This window comes from Poecilia reticulata, linkage group LG2 (genome assembly GCF_000633615.1).
Source record: "Poecilia reticulata strain Guanapo linkage group LG2, Guppy_female_1.0+MT, whole genome shotgun sequence".
NCBI classification, from domain to species: domain Eukaryota; kingdom Metazoa; phylum Chordata; class Actinopteri; order Cyprinodontiformes; family Poeciliidae; genus Poecilia; species Poecilia reticulata.
The window spans coordinates 40,058,210-40,074,614 of record NC_024332.1 but is presented as its reverse complement, the minus strand read 5'-3'; the positions used below and the strand labels follow the sequence as shown (position 1 = coordinate 40,074,614).

Here is a 16,405-nt window from a genome sequence, read left to right as displayed (position 1 = left end):
TTTTCTGCTAGTTTTCTTGTGTACAACATAATACGGAATTTTCTGAATCTCACTTAAAGGATTCACATGAAAATATGACATTACTGCTTGTATCTTTTCAATAAAACAGCAGAGCTCTCCCTCTACGTTACGGCAGCAGGCTTTTCACTCTGAATATCCATAAACACACTTCATTTCTGACGCTGACTGACAGCCTATTTCAAGAGCTACTTGTGAGGAGTCAAACAGAGAGCCATATTCCCATGTGTTCCACATATACCAAGTGTTTGAGAACCAGAGAGGGAAAAAAAAGTGGATGCATCGGCAGATCTGCACATGCAAGACATTCAGTTTGTTTTTATGAAATGCAAAGCATGTGTAGCATGGGATGACTAAAAGGTAGAGGACTTCGAGGATGAAATGAGACGCCTTATACGTTGTTTTTTTTCCACTGAGCTCAACTAAAAACAAATCTACTTTTATAATTTATATGAACAGTGACGCATATAAAGCATATTAGTCGCACATTAGCAGTATATAAAGGCCAAAATTCAACCACAATCAGGAATTCCAGGGCACAACAGGAGATTTTCCCCTCAAGGCGTTCTACAAGCCATCATTATATCTGTTCAACACACCATAGATAAATTCATACACTCAACTCTTTACTTACAAGTGGCTCTGCAGAAATGTTTCCGATTCAAATCAATAAAAGCTACCACGCAGTACAAACACATTCATGCTGATCTAAATTATACAGCGCCCTCAAGACTTTTTGGACCCTCAGTAGAAGTTATAAAAAGTCCTCAAAATAAATTCACGTTGTATTACAATAGCACAATGGAGAATCTCACATTAATATTTGTGTTGTCATTCAAAAACCTTAACAATTTCCATAAAATAAATGCAACTAAAGCTTTTATTTATAATTTGTGCTTCATTTTTACTTGACTACTTTGGGATTTTTTTTATCACTAAGTCACCATCATTAATTTGGAGATACATTTCAAATCATTCCCCAATAATGTTCAAATTAACTTCCTAATGCCTTGAGATGCTTCATTATTTCTACATAATCTTCTTTCCTCTTATTGTCACCTACACCTGACACCTCATGCTGTCATTCCCATACGTCACASTTGGGATGCTGTTCTTCAGGTTGCAAACTTCCCATAAATATACTGATGAAAAAATACTTAGGGTCAAATAGGGTCAAATACTTTCATTTTAATTTTATCATGATGCAAAACATGTGTCCAGCAATTACAATCCCTTCTCTTGGCTGCTTTTGCAAACCGTTACTTGATAATATAATAATGGTTAATGACAGCTTCAACAAACATCTTCAAAAGGTCATTTGCTTTTGTCTTATTGTGTATATATTTTACTTACTTTCTTCCCATTTGTTGTGATAAGAGGACATTTCAAACACTGTTAAGAACTACATTATTCATACCACTAGACGATTTAGAGTCAAAGCAATGGAAAAAAATTGACAATTTCAATTAGTAATCCAAGACTTCCCCTCTCCGTGGGATGCAAATAAGACATAACACAGAAGCCAGTTTATTACTCTTCAAAATGATAAAGACAAAAGAACATATATATTCATAGGCAGAAGAAGAAATCAGAAAAGACTAGAAGCCTAAATGTGTGCATATCAACATCCTGAGCAACAATTTAAAATGTAAACCATGATGATAAGGCTGGACGAGGACACGTTTATCTTGGCCCCATCCTTAATGAGGAGGATGGTATTATTGATGGTTTAAAACATACATCCAAATCATAAATGGTTTACCAGACACAACATCCTGTTAGTCAATAAGGATTATGCAAAGAAGAATGCTTAAAGATCCCTCTGTCTGTAAGCTACAACCTTGTGAAATGACTTGAGCTTGGAATAAGGAAGTAGAGGATGTACAAAGTATAAAAAGCAAACAAAATTTGATCCTTTCCAACTGAATTCAAATTAAAGGTTGGATGTTCATAAGATCAAGGTATAACAAGAAAAATTAAACAAGATTAAAAATTGTGACATTTTACAAAAACAGCACCTTGTTTGAAGGACACTGCATTCTACATCATCCAGTTACACCTCCATCAGTCTCTATGGCACCGTTACTGTCATCCTAAGTAGAAACAGCTGCCCCAATCAACCGTTATGTGATATAAGTGTTGCACATAGGCTATCTGATTGATTGAACTCATTCTATCATGTACAAATACATTCAAAATCAATTTCAATTCCAGTTTCAGCTATGCAGCAATCGTGTCAGTCATTCGTATCTGGCAAGATGTGAACCATCAAGGTCGTGTGTGGTTGGTCTCTCTCTTTCTCTCTCTGAGGCAAAAACCTGAAGCTCATTTAGAACAAACATTTTCAGAGTGTCACACTGACAAAGTGCTTGAAGAATTTCATTCATTTACTGCAATGTTAGGTTCAGTTCAACTGATTACTCCAGATGGATTAGTTGAAAAATAACCATTTCACTTTGTAGTCACCCTTTGATTGAAAAAGGCTCTTGCAGCCCTCATCTCTCCTGCTTTTCAAAAACATGCTGCAGAAAATATTCAAGCCTTAATGTCACCAAGATGAACATGGGGGTGCAAATTATTTTTAAAAAGTCAATAATTGCAGTATTAAACTATAGTATTACAAATTCAATTCATGTTTTTCTCAACTCATTTGGGCAAAACTGACAGCATAACCTTGTGTGGCTATGAGCAAAAATTATAAATGTACTGTTATTCATGATTATTTTCACCCAAACTATCCATCTTTGGCTCTGAATATGAAGTATTTCAAATTAAAGAGAAGAGGCTTTATATTCAGAGAATAGACCAACAACAACAGTGTAGTAAAACAGGCAAATCAAATGTTAACAAATGCAGCTAAGAGAGGTCGTAGTGGAGAAGTAACCGGAAAACTGATGTAAATGTAATCTAAAAAAAAGCCGAGTTTAAATCAGATAAGAAATGTGGAGCAGATCGTTGTGTGTAGCCAACATGAGGTGGAGAAACGCATGATGTGGCTGCGTGCGGACGGCCAGGTGCGCTACCTGTTAAAATGGAGTCAGGTTAGCAGTCAGCCATGAACAGAGCTGGTGTTCACGAGAAGCAGCTGGAAAACTCAGCTATCAGCCTGTTTCAGCAGTAAGTCACGTTCTATACGTTTAAAATGCTTTTGTACATTTCACATGCCACACTTTAAAAATTTTATTTATTTTAAGAGGTTGCAGACAATCCTACCATTATAACTTTGAGTTTTGCAAAATCTACTGCATCCTGCAGAACTTTTAACTTAATAAGCTTGTTGATGTTTTGGAAAAAATGCAAATAGTTCAGGTAAAACCTGCTAATCAAATCCCCTGGATTATCTGATCAACTGTAACCGTCACCTGCTCTATAAAAGCATGAGAACATAAAGACTTCTGGATCAATGTCTACTGAACAGATGGGCCCAAAGTCTCGACACGATGCACAGCGTCATGTAGGGCTGCATGGTATTAGGAAAACATGCTAAATGTTATCGTCACGGTGAATGTTGGGATGACGGCAGTGTTGACGTCTCTTTGCTTTGTATTCATTGCAAACAGTCATCAGATCACCCAAATATTTGAACAAAATGCTATTTCATTATTTCCATTTCAAAACATTCTTTTGTTAAAAAAAACTGCATTGAATGACATCTGTTGTTTTGGCAAGGAAACAGCTTAGATGAAGTTTTCTAGATCCTCCTAAACAATTTCTGACATATTAAACATCAGAAAATATACTTCTACTAATGCAATTAGCAAGTATTGATTGTGGAGAAGGCAGGAGGGTGATGATTTACTGAATTTGAAAGTATTCTACAGTTAAATGCAAGACCGTCTGAATGACAACTAAAGCTTAGCCAAAACTATCTAAATAAAGCTCTGCAACGTATTGAATTGAGTGTACTGTTTTTTAATACATAGGTTTTCAATTTTGCAACATTCTTCCTTCTGCCATGTCTCATAAGGCAACAAATAAAACATCAATGCTTAAAAAAAGACATCCTTACTTTTACATGGAAGCAGAAAAAAAGCTGCAGATCAGATGTATGGAAGCTGCTGAGTGTCACACAAACTGTGTCTGGTAAAACACACCAAGACTGTCGCTGCTGTTCATCTAAGTCAACAGCTGATTCAGACGGAAGAAAACAGGAAGCCTGGAGTTTTTCAGGAAAAGAGGTCAGCATAAGCCGAGATAAGGTTTCACTATGAGGAAACATTCATTTCAAACAACTTTAAAATCATTTTCGACCCAAAATAAGAGAAACAGTGTTCAATCGCCACAAGGAAATCCCCTCTGCAATTACAACACATTCTGGAAAGTAATTTATCTCCCAGCAGACGGATAGCGTTTCTTCCTTTCAACCACTTTTCATGAGATTGTACACGACACACAGGAGAATCACTGTCGCACCGAGGGAAGTCTGATTAATTTAACTTTGTCAAACCAATTTTACAATTAGGCGAGACTCTAATGTGTTTTTGCAGGTTCTGCCGGGAAAAGAAAACATATTCAGGAAAGGCGTCCAGAGAGAAGGAATGCAGAGCCACTTCATTTTATCCACCCTATCCATTCAATTATTTCACTTACAAACAGCGGCTCATCAGCCTTGCAGTCAATTGTTGAACCAAAGGGACAAATTGTCCAAATGTGGCCTTTTGCAGGCATTCATAGAAGCTACAAACATCTGAACTCAGAATCAAAGCTTTTAGGTACCTGGTGAAAAAATTATCAAAGCTTATTTTAAGATTTAGACTAAGGGATTTGTTACAGCCATTGTAACCAGAAAGTAAAAAAATAGACTTTTAGAAGGTTTTCCCTGATGGAAGTTTGGATAAAACTAAGATACTGTGTAGACACTTTATTGATGAATTATCCTTCCACAGAAACACAACTGATTTATAAAAAAATAATTAATTAATGTTTGAAACAAAATTACTTCTTTTAAACTTTCCTGAATATGAAAACCATTAGAACAGAACATTTTCTTCTTTTTCTTTTTTTAGTGTGAGAAATGGGCATATTTAGATGTAAAGTTTACAAAATTAAGCATAGTGATTAATCACAGTGCTAGAGTGTGATTAATTTGGTCATTCTTTTCAATCGATTTACAGAACTAATAGTTGTATATTGGTTAGGATTTAAAACAGGAATTGTTAAAGTATACAAGGTAAGGAGGGACCAGAGAATGAATGGTAGATTGCTGGAAATACTGACTGGATGGATAGGATGATGGACAATCCACTAGATGAATGAATGGGTAAAAGACAAATGAATGGATGAATGGATGGATGGTCAGACAGATGGTTTGATGGATGAATGGAGGTATCACTCAACTTCAGAGTAATTTAAAGTGCTTTGAGGGAAAAACAGACAAAAACACAAACGGACGGATGGATAGTAAAAAAGATTCCTTGCTCTTTCAGGAACCCCGTCTGCAAGAACTGACGCTGAGCCCTTTGAGTTTTAGCTCAAATGTTTATCCCTATCAGCTCCCGTCAGCATGCAAATTCTCAGGAAAAGCTTTTTATAGCGCTTTACCCTCCTGACGAGCTGTGGTGCACTCATCAGGGTTTACACAACAGTGCCCACGGGTTAGAGCAGGGAACCTATAGATCAATGAGAGAGACTTCCATGTCCACATGGGGTTGTGTGAAGGTTACGGCCACCCCGTCTGCTCCCTCTGGGTTTCACATACAGGAGAGTGAATGGACAGAGTGCGCTGACATTCACTGAAAATTTACTAGCAGTCTTTTCTTTTGCTGCGTGGGTCCGATTAGCCAACGCTGCTGATCGCTGAGTTTGGCACCAAACCCCCAGTGAGTGATCTCAGCCGTTTTCTCCTCTCTTAAACGTGTCACCTCAGCAAGAAGAGCAGCAGTCTTTTTGTAAAATATAGAGTAAGGTCTTGTGCAGTCAGCTTTGATCAGTTTTTGCCAAGCTTGCCTCGACGGTGCTCTGTTTTAGCTGACCGTAGCAACCAGTTTCTGCTAAATACTCAATTAACTCAGCAAATAAGCAATCTGGACTTTTAGCTTCGTAGTCAGGGGACAAAAAGCCTCCTTTTGAGAGCTAGTCTTCAAAATGCACTTTAAAAAGCCAGAAATGTTTCCATGTTTGCAGTTTTAATAAACACAGAACCTTCCTGGAAGATGCATTAAAAGTTTCTAATAATTACAACATAAATCCATCTTGCATCCAGCTCCAGTAAAGACATACGCAGTTATGGTGCTGTAAAAAGTCTTGGCTTCAACTCACATTTCATTATATTCTGCCTTAACAACTTTATATTTAATAAAGAACTAGCAATAGACATATAAATTTCTGAGGCAAAGAAAAACCTGATCAATCAGGGTTGGGTCTAGGCATGCGCTGGAATGAGATTCAGCATTTCTTCAGATTGTACCTCATTAAGCCATCGGAACATTGCTTGAAAGCATAAAATAGGAAGAAAATCAGCTAGAAGTTATAATAACAACAATCAGCCAGACTCACTGGTTCCCCGACTTGCAGCTGGAGTGTGATGAAATCAGGTGGAATGTCATTCTCAGACGCAAGCTCTAAATTAGATCTACCTTTCCTAACAGACATGCCACCTGTAGCAGGCTAATTATAATTTTATCTTAGTAAGGATGGCAGCTGCAGTGACTAGAAATATGTCCAAACACAAAAAAAATGTCTTTCTTGTAAGTGAGAGGAAAGTGTGGAGGTATTTATTTGTTTTGGGGTTTTTTTTGCAATGTATGGATAATATCTATAGTCCATAAAGCAGAGAAACGTTGTTCACTTTCTTTGATATTTCATTAAAATTTGACAAGGTTTCAGATTTTTATTGCTTTTTCATGGTGCAAATTTTGTACTTTTATTATCCTTTGCATTTTTCTATGCTCCTAAAGGAATGGATGAATCTGCAGCTCAGTGACAAGTAGATGGTATTAAAATTCCTAATCATCCAATTTAACAGTAGTTTGTTTGCTAAATGGTCTGATGTGTGTAAGCTTAAGCGTTTCATTAAAGCCTAAATGAATTTCTTTAAGATGACAGAAGCAAAAATGAGGGAAAAATGTCAAACAAAAGTGTTAGATCTCCAGAAAAACAGGAGACTTATGGCTTAAGACCACTTTACAAGATTACAGACCACTTTGAAAAGATTATAAGAAATAAGTCAGGCTTGGCGGAAGCCAAACATTAAGACATCTGCACGGTAACCTACATCAGCAGCTGAACTATCCAGCTGAGATGTAGGCAAGAGATCAGAAAGGAAGATTAAATTCATTATTATATCAGAGGAACCCATGCATGAAGGATTTCACTGAAAGGTAAACAGATGAAGTGATCTATGAGCGTTCCACATTTTTTCTCTCCTGTATTCTCTGTCCAGTGTGTTGGGTGTGCATATTTGCATGCATGCATATTTTTCTGAGTGCAAATACACAAAGTTAAGTGAAATATGGCCTCTCTTCGCTAGAAATTAAAACTATGCTGGAGTCGCATTTAAGGGATTTTCCACATTCATCTTATATTGTCCTGACTCTTTAAACTTCAAAATATTTCGACTAAGAAGAAATTATGAATGAAGTCAAAGAAAACAAGATTTTTGTAAGAGAATCAGGTGCCTGAAACTACTTTAGCCATGCTAAGAATGTTCCCTCTATAGGAATTTTGAAACCTATTGGTTTTTTCTGACACTGTCGCCATCTATTGGTGACTTATGGTCATTTTGTGCATTTTCTATTTCATTCCATTCCCAGACATCTACAGGGACACAAGAGCTGCATGAAATAGATCACTTTGTGATGATACTTTTTAAACATGCTTTAACAGACAGTGATCATTTCTTCTCTTTGGCATTTTGCCCCTATGCAGACAATTCATGCCGGACTCTTTCCAGTAATAAAAAGCAGTTATCTCCCCTGGGGTATTTTATACCAGCCCTGCTTCGATTTATTTTCATACTCATTGTGACAGCCAGGAACTTATTTAAGTAGCCTACTCATAGCCTAGGGAAATAAAGTTATATCGCTCTAATAAAAAAAGTATCTACCAGATGGAGGGTGTTCAGAGGTACTTTGGTTTGATTAATGGTCAATTTTTTATGTATTTTTCTGATAATAATTCAACAAAAATACTTGAACATGCTAAAAACTACCAAAAGAAATAAACAGATACCCATTACCTTGTTACTGGTCCATGAGTACTTCACAACTGCAAGATTTTCTGAAATAAAATTCCCAAAATTGGTCAATCTTCGGCAACAGAATGTAGACAAAAATAAAATCTGTTGCTGACAACTGACCATGAGATATTAACAGAAAGAATCTGATGTTTAACAATTTACAGGTTGCTTGTCCTTTCAAGTAGGGGTCATTAGAAAGGTCCTTCTGTGTCAGAGTCACCTGAGTTACTGGATCACTTAAATGATTTCCCAAAATATCTGCAAAAATTGCATTTACAGGGCAAAGTGGATTAAATATTTCTGAATTATTCCTTGGAACGAGAAACTAGGCATAAATGACACCATAATCTGATTAAACCAGACCAAAACTGTTATTACACTATGTACAAAACGCAGTCGGAAAATAAGCGCCGTCGCCACATTCCTGCAATGTATTCACACTTTAATTAATTTATTGTTTGTCCTCCAAGGACTTATAAAGAGAGGAGGCTTTTTTCGGGTCATACCTGCAGAGCATCCCCGCACACACTGCGGCATTGAAGGCAGCACCGCTTTAATGCTCCCATATCCCCGTTAATTGAACACGATGCGGTCTCCAGAGCGGACCTTTCCAGGCTCTGACAGAGCAGAACTGGGGGGAGGTGGAGGGGATGGGGGAGTGCAATAATAATAATAATAATAATCTGAATATTGATAATTATAATAGACTTAAAATCCCTCAACAAGCTGTAAATATATCCCGCTCATTTGCGGCGCCTATATCAAGAGACGAGTATTGTTTTATATGAAGCATTCGTGTTATTTTGAGCCGCTGTTGTAGAGGATTACCAACCTAATATTATATAAACACCACCGGAACCATGTTCCATCCACTGCAGCCCCGAAATGACACCAAAAACCAGGATACTCACTGCGGGCAGACAGGAGGGGAGCGAGCAGGCTTGTSAGGACGCGGGCAGTCCTCCTGTGTTCGGGGTAAAAATCACAGACAGGACGTCTGTTTTCCTCCGTGTTGTCGCTGCTGTGGAAGAAAGGCGAACAGAGGAGCAGGCTGAGCGGTAGCATGCACTGCGGTGTTCAGAGGCTGCTGTCGGCCCGCTTCTTCTGCTGCAGGGGAGGGGGCGAGACACTACCGCCGCCTGGTGGTGGGGAGACCGCACAGGTTTTTACAGGAATAGTCAAAAAAGCTGTGGCAGTAATAAAAAAAAAATATTGTCCTAAAAATAAAAGCAAAAAAAGTAATATAGTGTAAAAATAATATAACATATATTTTATTTAATTTATAATCAAGAAAATGAAAAATAAAACAAATATTTTTCATGTTTTTCTGCAGGCTGCAAGGCAAGTCCCATGAGGAAACAATAATGAGGTGATACAGATCCTGGTTTCTCATTTATACAGTAAATCAATCAGTCGGCTTTTATTGAGAAAGCACTTTTTATACACAAAAAGTACAATGCAAATAAAAATAACAGGCAATGAAAAACAAGCTAGAAATGATTAACAAAAAAGAAACTTTGTTGTAAAGATATGATAATATGTTAGGTTGATGGACATATAGGAACCACAACTGTATTAAAGACAATGAGAAGATACTACAGGTTCTTAAAATCCACATAAGAATTTGGAAACTAAGATTACTACTAATTAAAAATCAATAAAGAAATAAATACACAAGCAAAATAAATTTTCTTTATTTTGTCAACTTCAAACCATAAATAAGTGGATTCATTATAGGAGGAATGAGAAGAAATTATATAGAAAAAAAGTTTTTGAAAGTCTCAGATAAATCGAATATACATAACATCAAAAAGGAATGAAAAAGTGAACAAGGAAATCAAATGTGGCACACACGTTTGCATGAACTTTATCCTGTTTTCTATGGAACCTACACAGGTTTTTATGAGAAACATGTAGGACCACACAATTAACAAAAAGTGAAGTGCATAAAATGCTATTGTTTTATGCACTCTCATAGYTTCAGATGGAAAACAAGCAAGCAKAACAATACTGCAGTTCAAACTGATGATTCTGTTTAAGTACAGATTGCATAGCTTCAGCCTAGATGGTGTTTACAGCAATAAAGCAAAATGCTGTTAGCCAGGCAAGACAGGCTAAAGTGATGACTCTTTTCTTCGACATGACAGAGTGGTACTGCAGTGGTCGACATATAGCCAGATACCGGTCATATGCCATGAGGGCAAGGATGGACAGATCACTGCAGGCGAAGGAGTACAACACCTGAGCCTGCAGGAGGCAGCCTGAATAAGAGATGACATGAACAGGAGAGAGCAGATCTGACAGGAATTTAGGATAGAAACCTGCTGTTCCAWAAAGAGCATTCATGCAAAAAGCACAGAGCAGAATATACATTGGTTCATGGAGCTCATTATTCAAGATTATAGTCAGAACGACACAAACATTTACAAGGATGATTATTAAGTAACACACCAAAGTGAGAAAGAAAAGAGGTGATTTATAATATCTTATCTCATTTAAACCTGAAAGAAAAATAACTGAAATTGTTGAAACATTGTTCATCTTGGTTCAGAAACGTGTCTCTGCTCCTTAACCAGCTCTCTGACAGTGTCTAATCTCGCTTCACTGTTGAATTTAGGAAATCCGACAGTAGCTGTGGGATTTCAACTTAGCCATTAACCCTTCTTTCTTTCAGTGCAGAGCAGTGACTGGGTGAAAGTCACAAAGTCACAGCTGATTCCACAGGAGGAGACAGATGGGGAAGGAGGGAACGCAGGATGGTTACAATGACATTACAGAGCAGGCAAATGACCAGAGCTAACAGGAGGGCAGTTCTACAGAGCTAACAGGTGGGGCAGTTCTACAGGTTAGGTTGACCCCAGGGAAACAGCAGTGGTAGAGGACATGTTCACAAAAACAGAATTAATTAGATAATGAAATAGCAACGTATTGATGACAGAAAGTGACAGAATTAAAAATAAAATCAAAAATATATAAATGGCTTAAAATGCACCAATAAATGGAAAAAATGAGAACTTTACCTCATGTTTTTATAACTGAATTTGCCTTCATCTTTATTTTTCCATTTTAGTTCTAATGAATTATACTTTTATACATTTTGCCGTTTTAAAAAAAATATTTTCTGAATGCCTTATCTTTTGCTCATGCAGGTGCATTAATGTCTCTTTAATTACCGCCTTTATTTTTTTTATCTTGTTTTTTCCTACATAACCTTTCATGTTCAATGTTCTTTTTATGCTTTTTGTCTCTTATTTTTACGTTTCCTCATGCGTTCCTGCCTTATTATGCAACTGAGAAGTGGTTGTGTGATTTCAGACTGCTTCTACTCTCAAATCACAAAATCAGTATAAACAGCAGTGGATTAAGAGGATGTGGAAGGAGTTTAATTCTGTTATATTTTGTGGTATTTATTTTTGATTACTTTTTTGTGTTTTATTGCATCTGTCATGGCGCTGTGTTTACCGATGTTTGCTGTAAAGCAATGCTACATGATGTACAATATACTGACAGTTGTCTAATATATTTAGTTGGGAGTGCAGGGGTAGGCTGGGGCTGGGAGGGCACCACACATTTTGCCTAGGGCACCCAAATGCCTAGGGCCGGCTCTGCTGCTCATCTCTGCCCTCCAGTGGCCACTTGAGGCATCAACAGTGAAAAAGAACACAGGCAAAACCAACCCAAGCTCTGACAGTTGTATACCGAGGTGAAGAACCAAATTTATAAATGCATCTGTCTTAGAATTATAGGTGAAATGATGCTGGTAAATTTGAGCTCATTATGGCGTATTTTAATACAGGCATATTGTTGATGTGTTGATTAATGTGGTCTGTCCCAATTAGTTCAATTAAAACTATCTTTCAGTTGATCAGTCAGACTTTATTAAAGAGTTTTCATACACAGAAAGCACAACAGAAATTGTTTCATGTGATATAAAAATAAATAAATCAAAACAAAAATAAGCTAACAATTTTTGTTAGCTAAAGACCAAAAATTACAGAGGCAATGTTGCTTAAAATGACTGAAGAAAGGAAATATCTACTGATAATGATGAAGAGACATCTATGATTTATGTATTGATTCTGAAATCTAGATTGACAATATTAAATGAAAATGGGGGGAAAAATGTAACTGAAATTAGATATAAAAATGAAGTTCACCCCAAATTAAGGTAGATTAAAAATCTACATTTATGCAAAACATGTACAGTTGGAGAAATGTATTAATTAAAACAATAAAATAAAACAAAAAATGCATTGCACATAAAACAGGTTCTAACACCAATATAAATTACTGACAGGAATAATTTGTTACATCAGTTTTTAAAAAGACAAATTATACTTATAATTCTGGACTCTTTATTTTGCCTCTAAAAAGTAGATCTACATGATATTAGTGAGTAGTTATGAATAAAAGGCAGATTAAAAATGGCAAAAAAAAAACTTTATCAAAAATGGTAAGAGACTTATTATTATTTTTTATTTTTTACAAAAGCATTATTTCATTTTCATAGTGGCCACACTTAAAATTTTATTTCGTATTTTAGTCAACTTAAACCCATAAATAAGTGGATTCATGATGGGAGGAATGATGAGAAATTCTATACTAATGAAGTTTTTAATCATCTGAGGTAAATCGTTTGAGCCGAATCGAATATATATAACATCAAAAAGGAGAGTTAGAGAAAAAGTGCACAAGGAGATCAAATGTGGCACGCATGTTTGCATGAACTTCCTCCTGTTTTCTAAAGAACCTACACAAGTTTTGATGAGAAACATATAGGACCACACAATTAACAAAAAGTGAAGGACGTAAATTAATATTGTAATGTATGCAACTACGCTGTTAACCGTCGTTTCAGATGGAAAACAAGCAAGCACAACAATGCTCCAGATCAAACAGATGATTCGATTAATGTATGGGCTGCATAACTTCAGCCTATATGTAAGGATAGTGTTTACAGCCATAATGCAGAAAGGCATTGACCAAGCAAGACAAACCAAAGTGATGACTCTCTGCTTCGACATGACAGAGTGGTACTCCAGTGGTCGACATATAGCCAGATACCGGTCATATGCCATGAGAGCAAGGATGGACAGATCACTGCAGGCGAAGGAGTACAACACCTGAGCCTGCAGGAGGCAGCCTGAATAAGAGATGACATGAACAGGAGAGAGCAGATCTGACAGGAATTTGGGATAGAAACCTGCTGTTCCATAAAGAGCATTCATGCAAACAGCACAGAGAAAAATATACATTGGTTCATGGAGCTCATTATTCAAGATTATAGTCAGAACGACACAAACATTTACAAGAATGATTATAATGTAACACAAGAAAGTGAGAAAGAAAAGAGTTAACTGGTAATTCCTTGTCTCATTTAAACCTGAGAGAAAAAAATGAGAAATTTCTGAAACATTGTTCATTGTTAAGACATGTGGATCTGCTCTGTAACCAGCTCTTTTGTAGGATTCTCTTTTGAAATGAATAATTTCTGCAGTAGCCGTGGGATTTCAAATCAGCCAATAAACTTTCTTTCATGCACTGTTGCTCATTCAATGGGTGAAGGGTTACTGCCTCGTAATTGATTCCACAGGGGCAGACATCAACATCTCGAAGAGGACCAAGAAGTGTACTAAGACTGCGCAACAATTTTAGAGGATGGCCAAACAGGATAGGTGAGAAAGTTCTGGAGGAAACAGATCTCTACACTGATCCCTCACATATGTCCACAAGGAGGACATAAGAGCTTGTTTTAAGTCAGTAATTCCTTGAAATCACGGAAAACGTATTAATTCCACTGAGAGATTATTTAACTTATAACAAGACATTTTGTGCCAGTTATCTGCCAGTAAAACAAATACTTTTTCATCAGTTTTAAGGAACTATTGACCGAAAACAAACTCCTCTTGTTAGGATCATAGGTGGTTTTGATTTTTCTGTGTTCTTTAGTCTCTTTCTTTGATTAGATCAGTCTGTTTACTCTTTAACGTTATATTGATTTCTTTTTCTCTCACTTTCCCTCTCTCTCCTCCTCTCCCTCTCTCAGGGGATTTTCTCGGTGATATTCACTGAGTCCAGGAAACTCCACTCCATTATTTGAAGCAAGCTCTTTGCACATGGTACTTTCACACACACACACACGTGTGAAAGTAAGATGCACAGCCTCAGCGTGCCGCTTGTTAACAAAGCAAATGCTCAGCACCTCATCCAAATATTGTCCATATGGCTCACAACCTCCTCATGGCTACAGCACAGTCAGAAACTGACTCTTCTTCCTGGTTATATTACCAAAACCATTCAACTATGTGCACTTCACACCTCTGTCATCGCTGAATAACCTATTCTATGGCAATCTGCATTTTCAGAGACAAAAGATTCTTTAGCAGTCTGTCTGAATCTGCTCTGTTCACAGAGAGAATTGGACAAACATCCTTTTCATCTAAAATATACTTTGCCAACATTCATTGCACCAAAAGCTCCAAATATGGCTCAAAATATTCTTTTAAATCACAATTTTTACCCAGAATTAGATAAGATAACATTGCCATGTAATGTTGTCTGTTTATTAAGCTAACAAACTAAAATGCTGTCTTTTCACTACATTTATACACAGTCCTTCTTCAGCCTCTCAGACTGCGGGAAACTGTAAAATCCTCATCCACCATTAGGATTTTCTCATTTATTGTTGCATGCATGTCTCTTTAATATGTTGGCCGTCCATAAACTATCTCTTATATTTACTTCGAGTGGGGAACAAACCACTCACTTACATTTACATCATTTTTTTGAAGTGTTTTGTTATTGTAGGAGAATAAATGTGGTTCAGGATTATCAGTGAGGGTTGGACAAAAAAGATTAAAATCATTAAAAAAAAACAAATAAACACTGAGTTTGATGCTCCTGGAGTTAAATGTCACTGAACAGCGTAATAAGATATTTGAGAATCTGACAAATCAAAGAATCCTGACACAAGTGTTTATTCTATCAGCCAGTCTGCACACAGTATTTGACAGACTGAGTTGTATAAAATACGTTGTGAAGAGTTTCTATATGTATTTTTGCATATTACAAAAAAAAAGGAAATGCTGAACTAAACAAGGCTAAGTATGAGGAAAAGAGCATTGCAGATATTGCAGTTATTATTGAATCTATTGCCTGGTTACATTCAGTACAATATATGGAAAAAAATTATCTACTGAGTTAGGAACAAATGACAAAAAAAGGTCAATTAGTAATTATAAAAACATCAGAATGTGAGTTTGGATGAGTCTTGTTTGCCAGATTAAAAGTACCTTTTTAAAATAAAAATCCTTAAGCAACTGCTAAACAAACATGTCATTAAGACAAATTTCTACATTGAAAAGGTTTTTTATTTGTCTGATGTAATATTCCAATTTAAAAGGTAATTTCAGTGGTTGTAAGCAGAAAATAATTATTATTAACAGAAATAAAAGCTTGAAAACAATGTGTGTATGTGTTTCACTTAATGAATATAACATTTCAATAACATTTCTACCTATATAATATCACTGTAATATATCTATAAGCTGAAAAGGAGAAAACATGGCTAGACTTAAAGAAATAAAGAATATAAAGAATATGTAAAAGGAAAACAGGATTTTAAAGACTGCATTTCATAGATGCCACACTTAGAATTTTGTTTCTTATTTTTGTCAACTTGAAACCATAAATGAGTGGATTCATTATAGGAGGAATGATGAGAAATTCAATTGAAACAAAGTATTTAAGAGTTGGTGGTAAATTCTTGGACTCAAATCGAATATATATGACATCAAAAAGTATAGCTGCGGAAAAAGTGAACAAGGAGATCAAATGTGGCACGCATGTTTGCATGAACTTTCTCCTGTTTTCCAAAGAACCAACACAGGTTTTGATGAGAAACATGTAGGACCACGCAATGACAACACTGTGAAGAACATAAATACCTATTGTAATATTTCCAATGATGCTGTTAATTATAGTTTCAGCTGGAAAACAAGCAAGCATAACAATGCTCCAGTTCAAACAGATCAGTCTGTTTAAATACGGGCTGCATAACTTCAGCCTTGATGCTAATAAGGTGCTGACAGCTATAATGAAGAAAGGTGTTAACCAGGCGAGACACACCAAAGTGATGACTCTTTTCTTCGACATGACAGAGTGGTACTCCAGTGGTCGACATATAGCCAGATACCGGTCATATGCCATGAG

General features: G+C 36.4%; 3 protein-coding genes and 1 pseudogene across 4 annotated transcripts in view; all 4 read right to left on the bottom strand.

Annotated features, from left to right (window-relative positions):
* Window positions 1–9,297, bottom strand: part of adarb1b (adenosine deaminase RNA specific B1b) — a 138,363-nt gene extending 129,066 nt beyond the window's left edge. For both annotated transcript variants that reach the window (XM_008402286.2, XM_008402279.2), the window contains exon 1: window positions 9,106–9,297. The gene's annotated coding sequence lies outside the window, so the exon portion shown is untranslated. The remainder of the gene's footprint in view (window positions 1–9,105) is intronic.
* A 590-nt stretch (window positions 9,298–9,887) lies between these two features.
* Window positions 9,888–10,735, bottom strand: LOC108167198 (olfactory receptor 2AT4-like; annotated as a pseudogene).
* Window positions 10,736–12,687: 1,952 nt separating this feature from the next.
* LOC108167009 (olfactory receptor 6F1-like) lies at window positions 12,688–13,617 on the bottom strand. The gene has a single exon (XM_017309342.1). The coding sequence runs from the start codon at window positions 13,615–13,617 to the stop codon at window positions 12,688–12,690; it is 930 nt and encodes a 309-aa protein (XP_017164831.1).
* Window positions 13,618–15,814: 2,197 nt separating this feature from the next.
* LOC103461732 (olfactory receptor 11H6-like) overlaps window positions 15,815–16,405 on the bottom strand; it is a 4,650-nt gene continuing 4,059 nt past the window's right edge. The window contains exon 2 of the mRNA XM_017309337.1: window positions 15,815–16,405. This exon is cut by the window's right edge and continues 31 nt beyond it. Within this exon, the coding sequence (XP_017164826.1) occupies window positions 15,815–16,405 (591 nt within the window).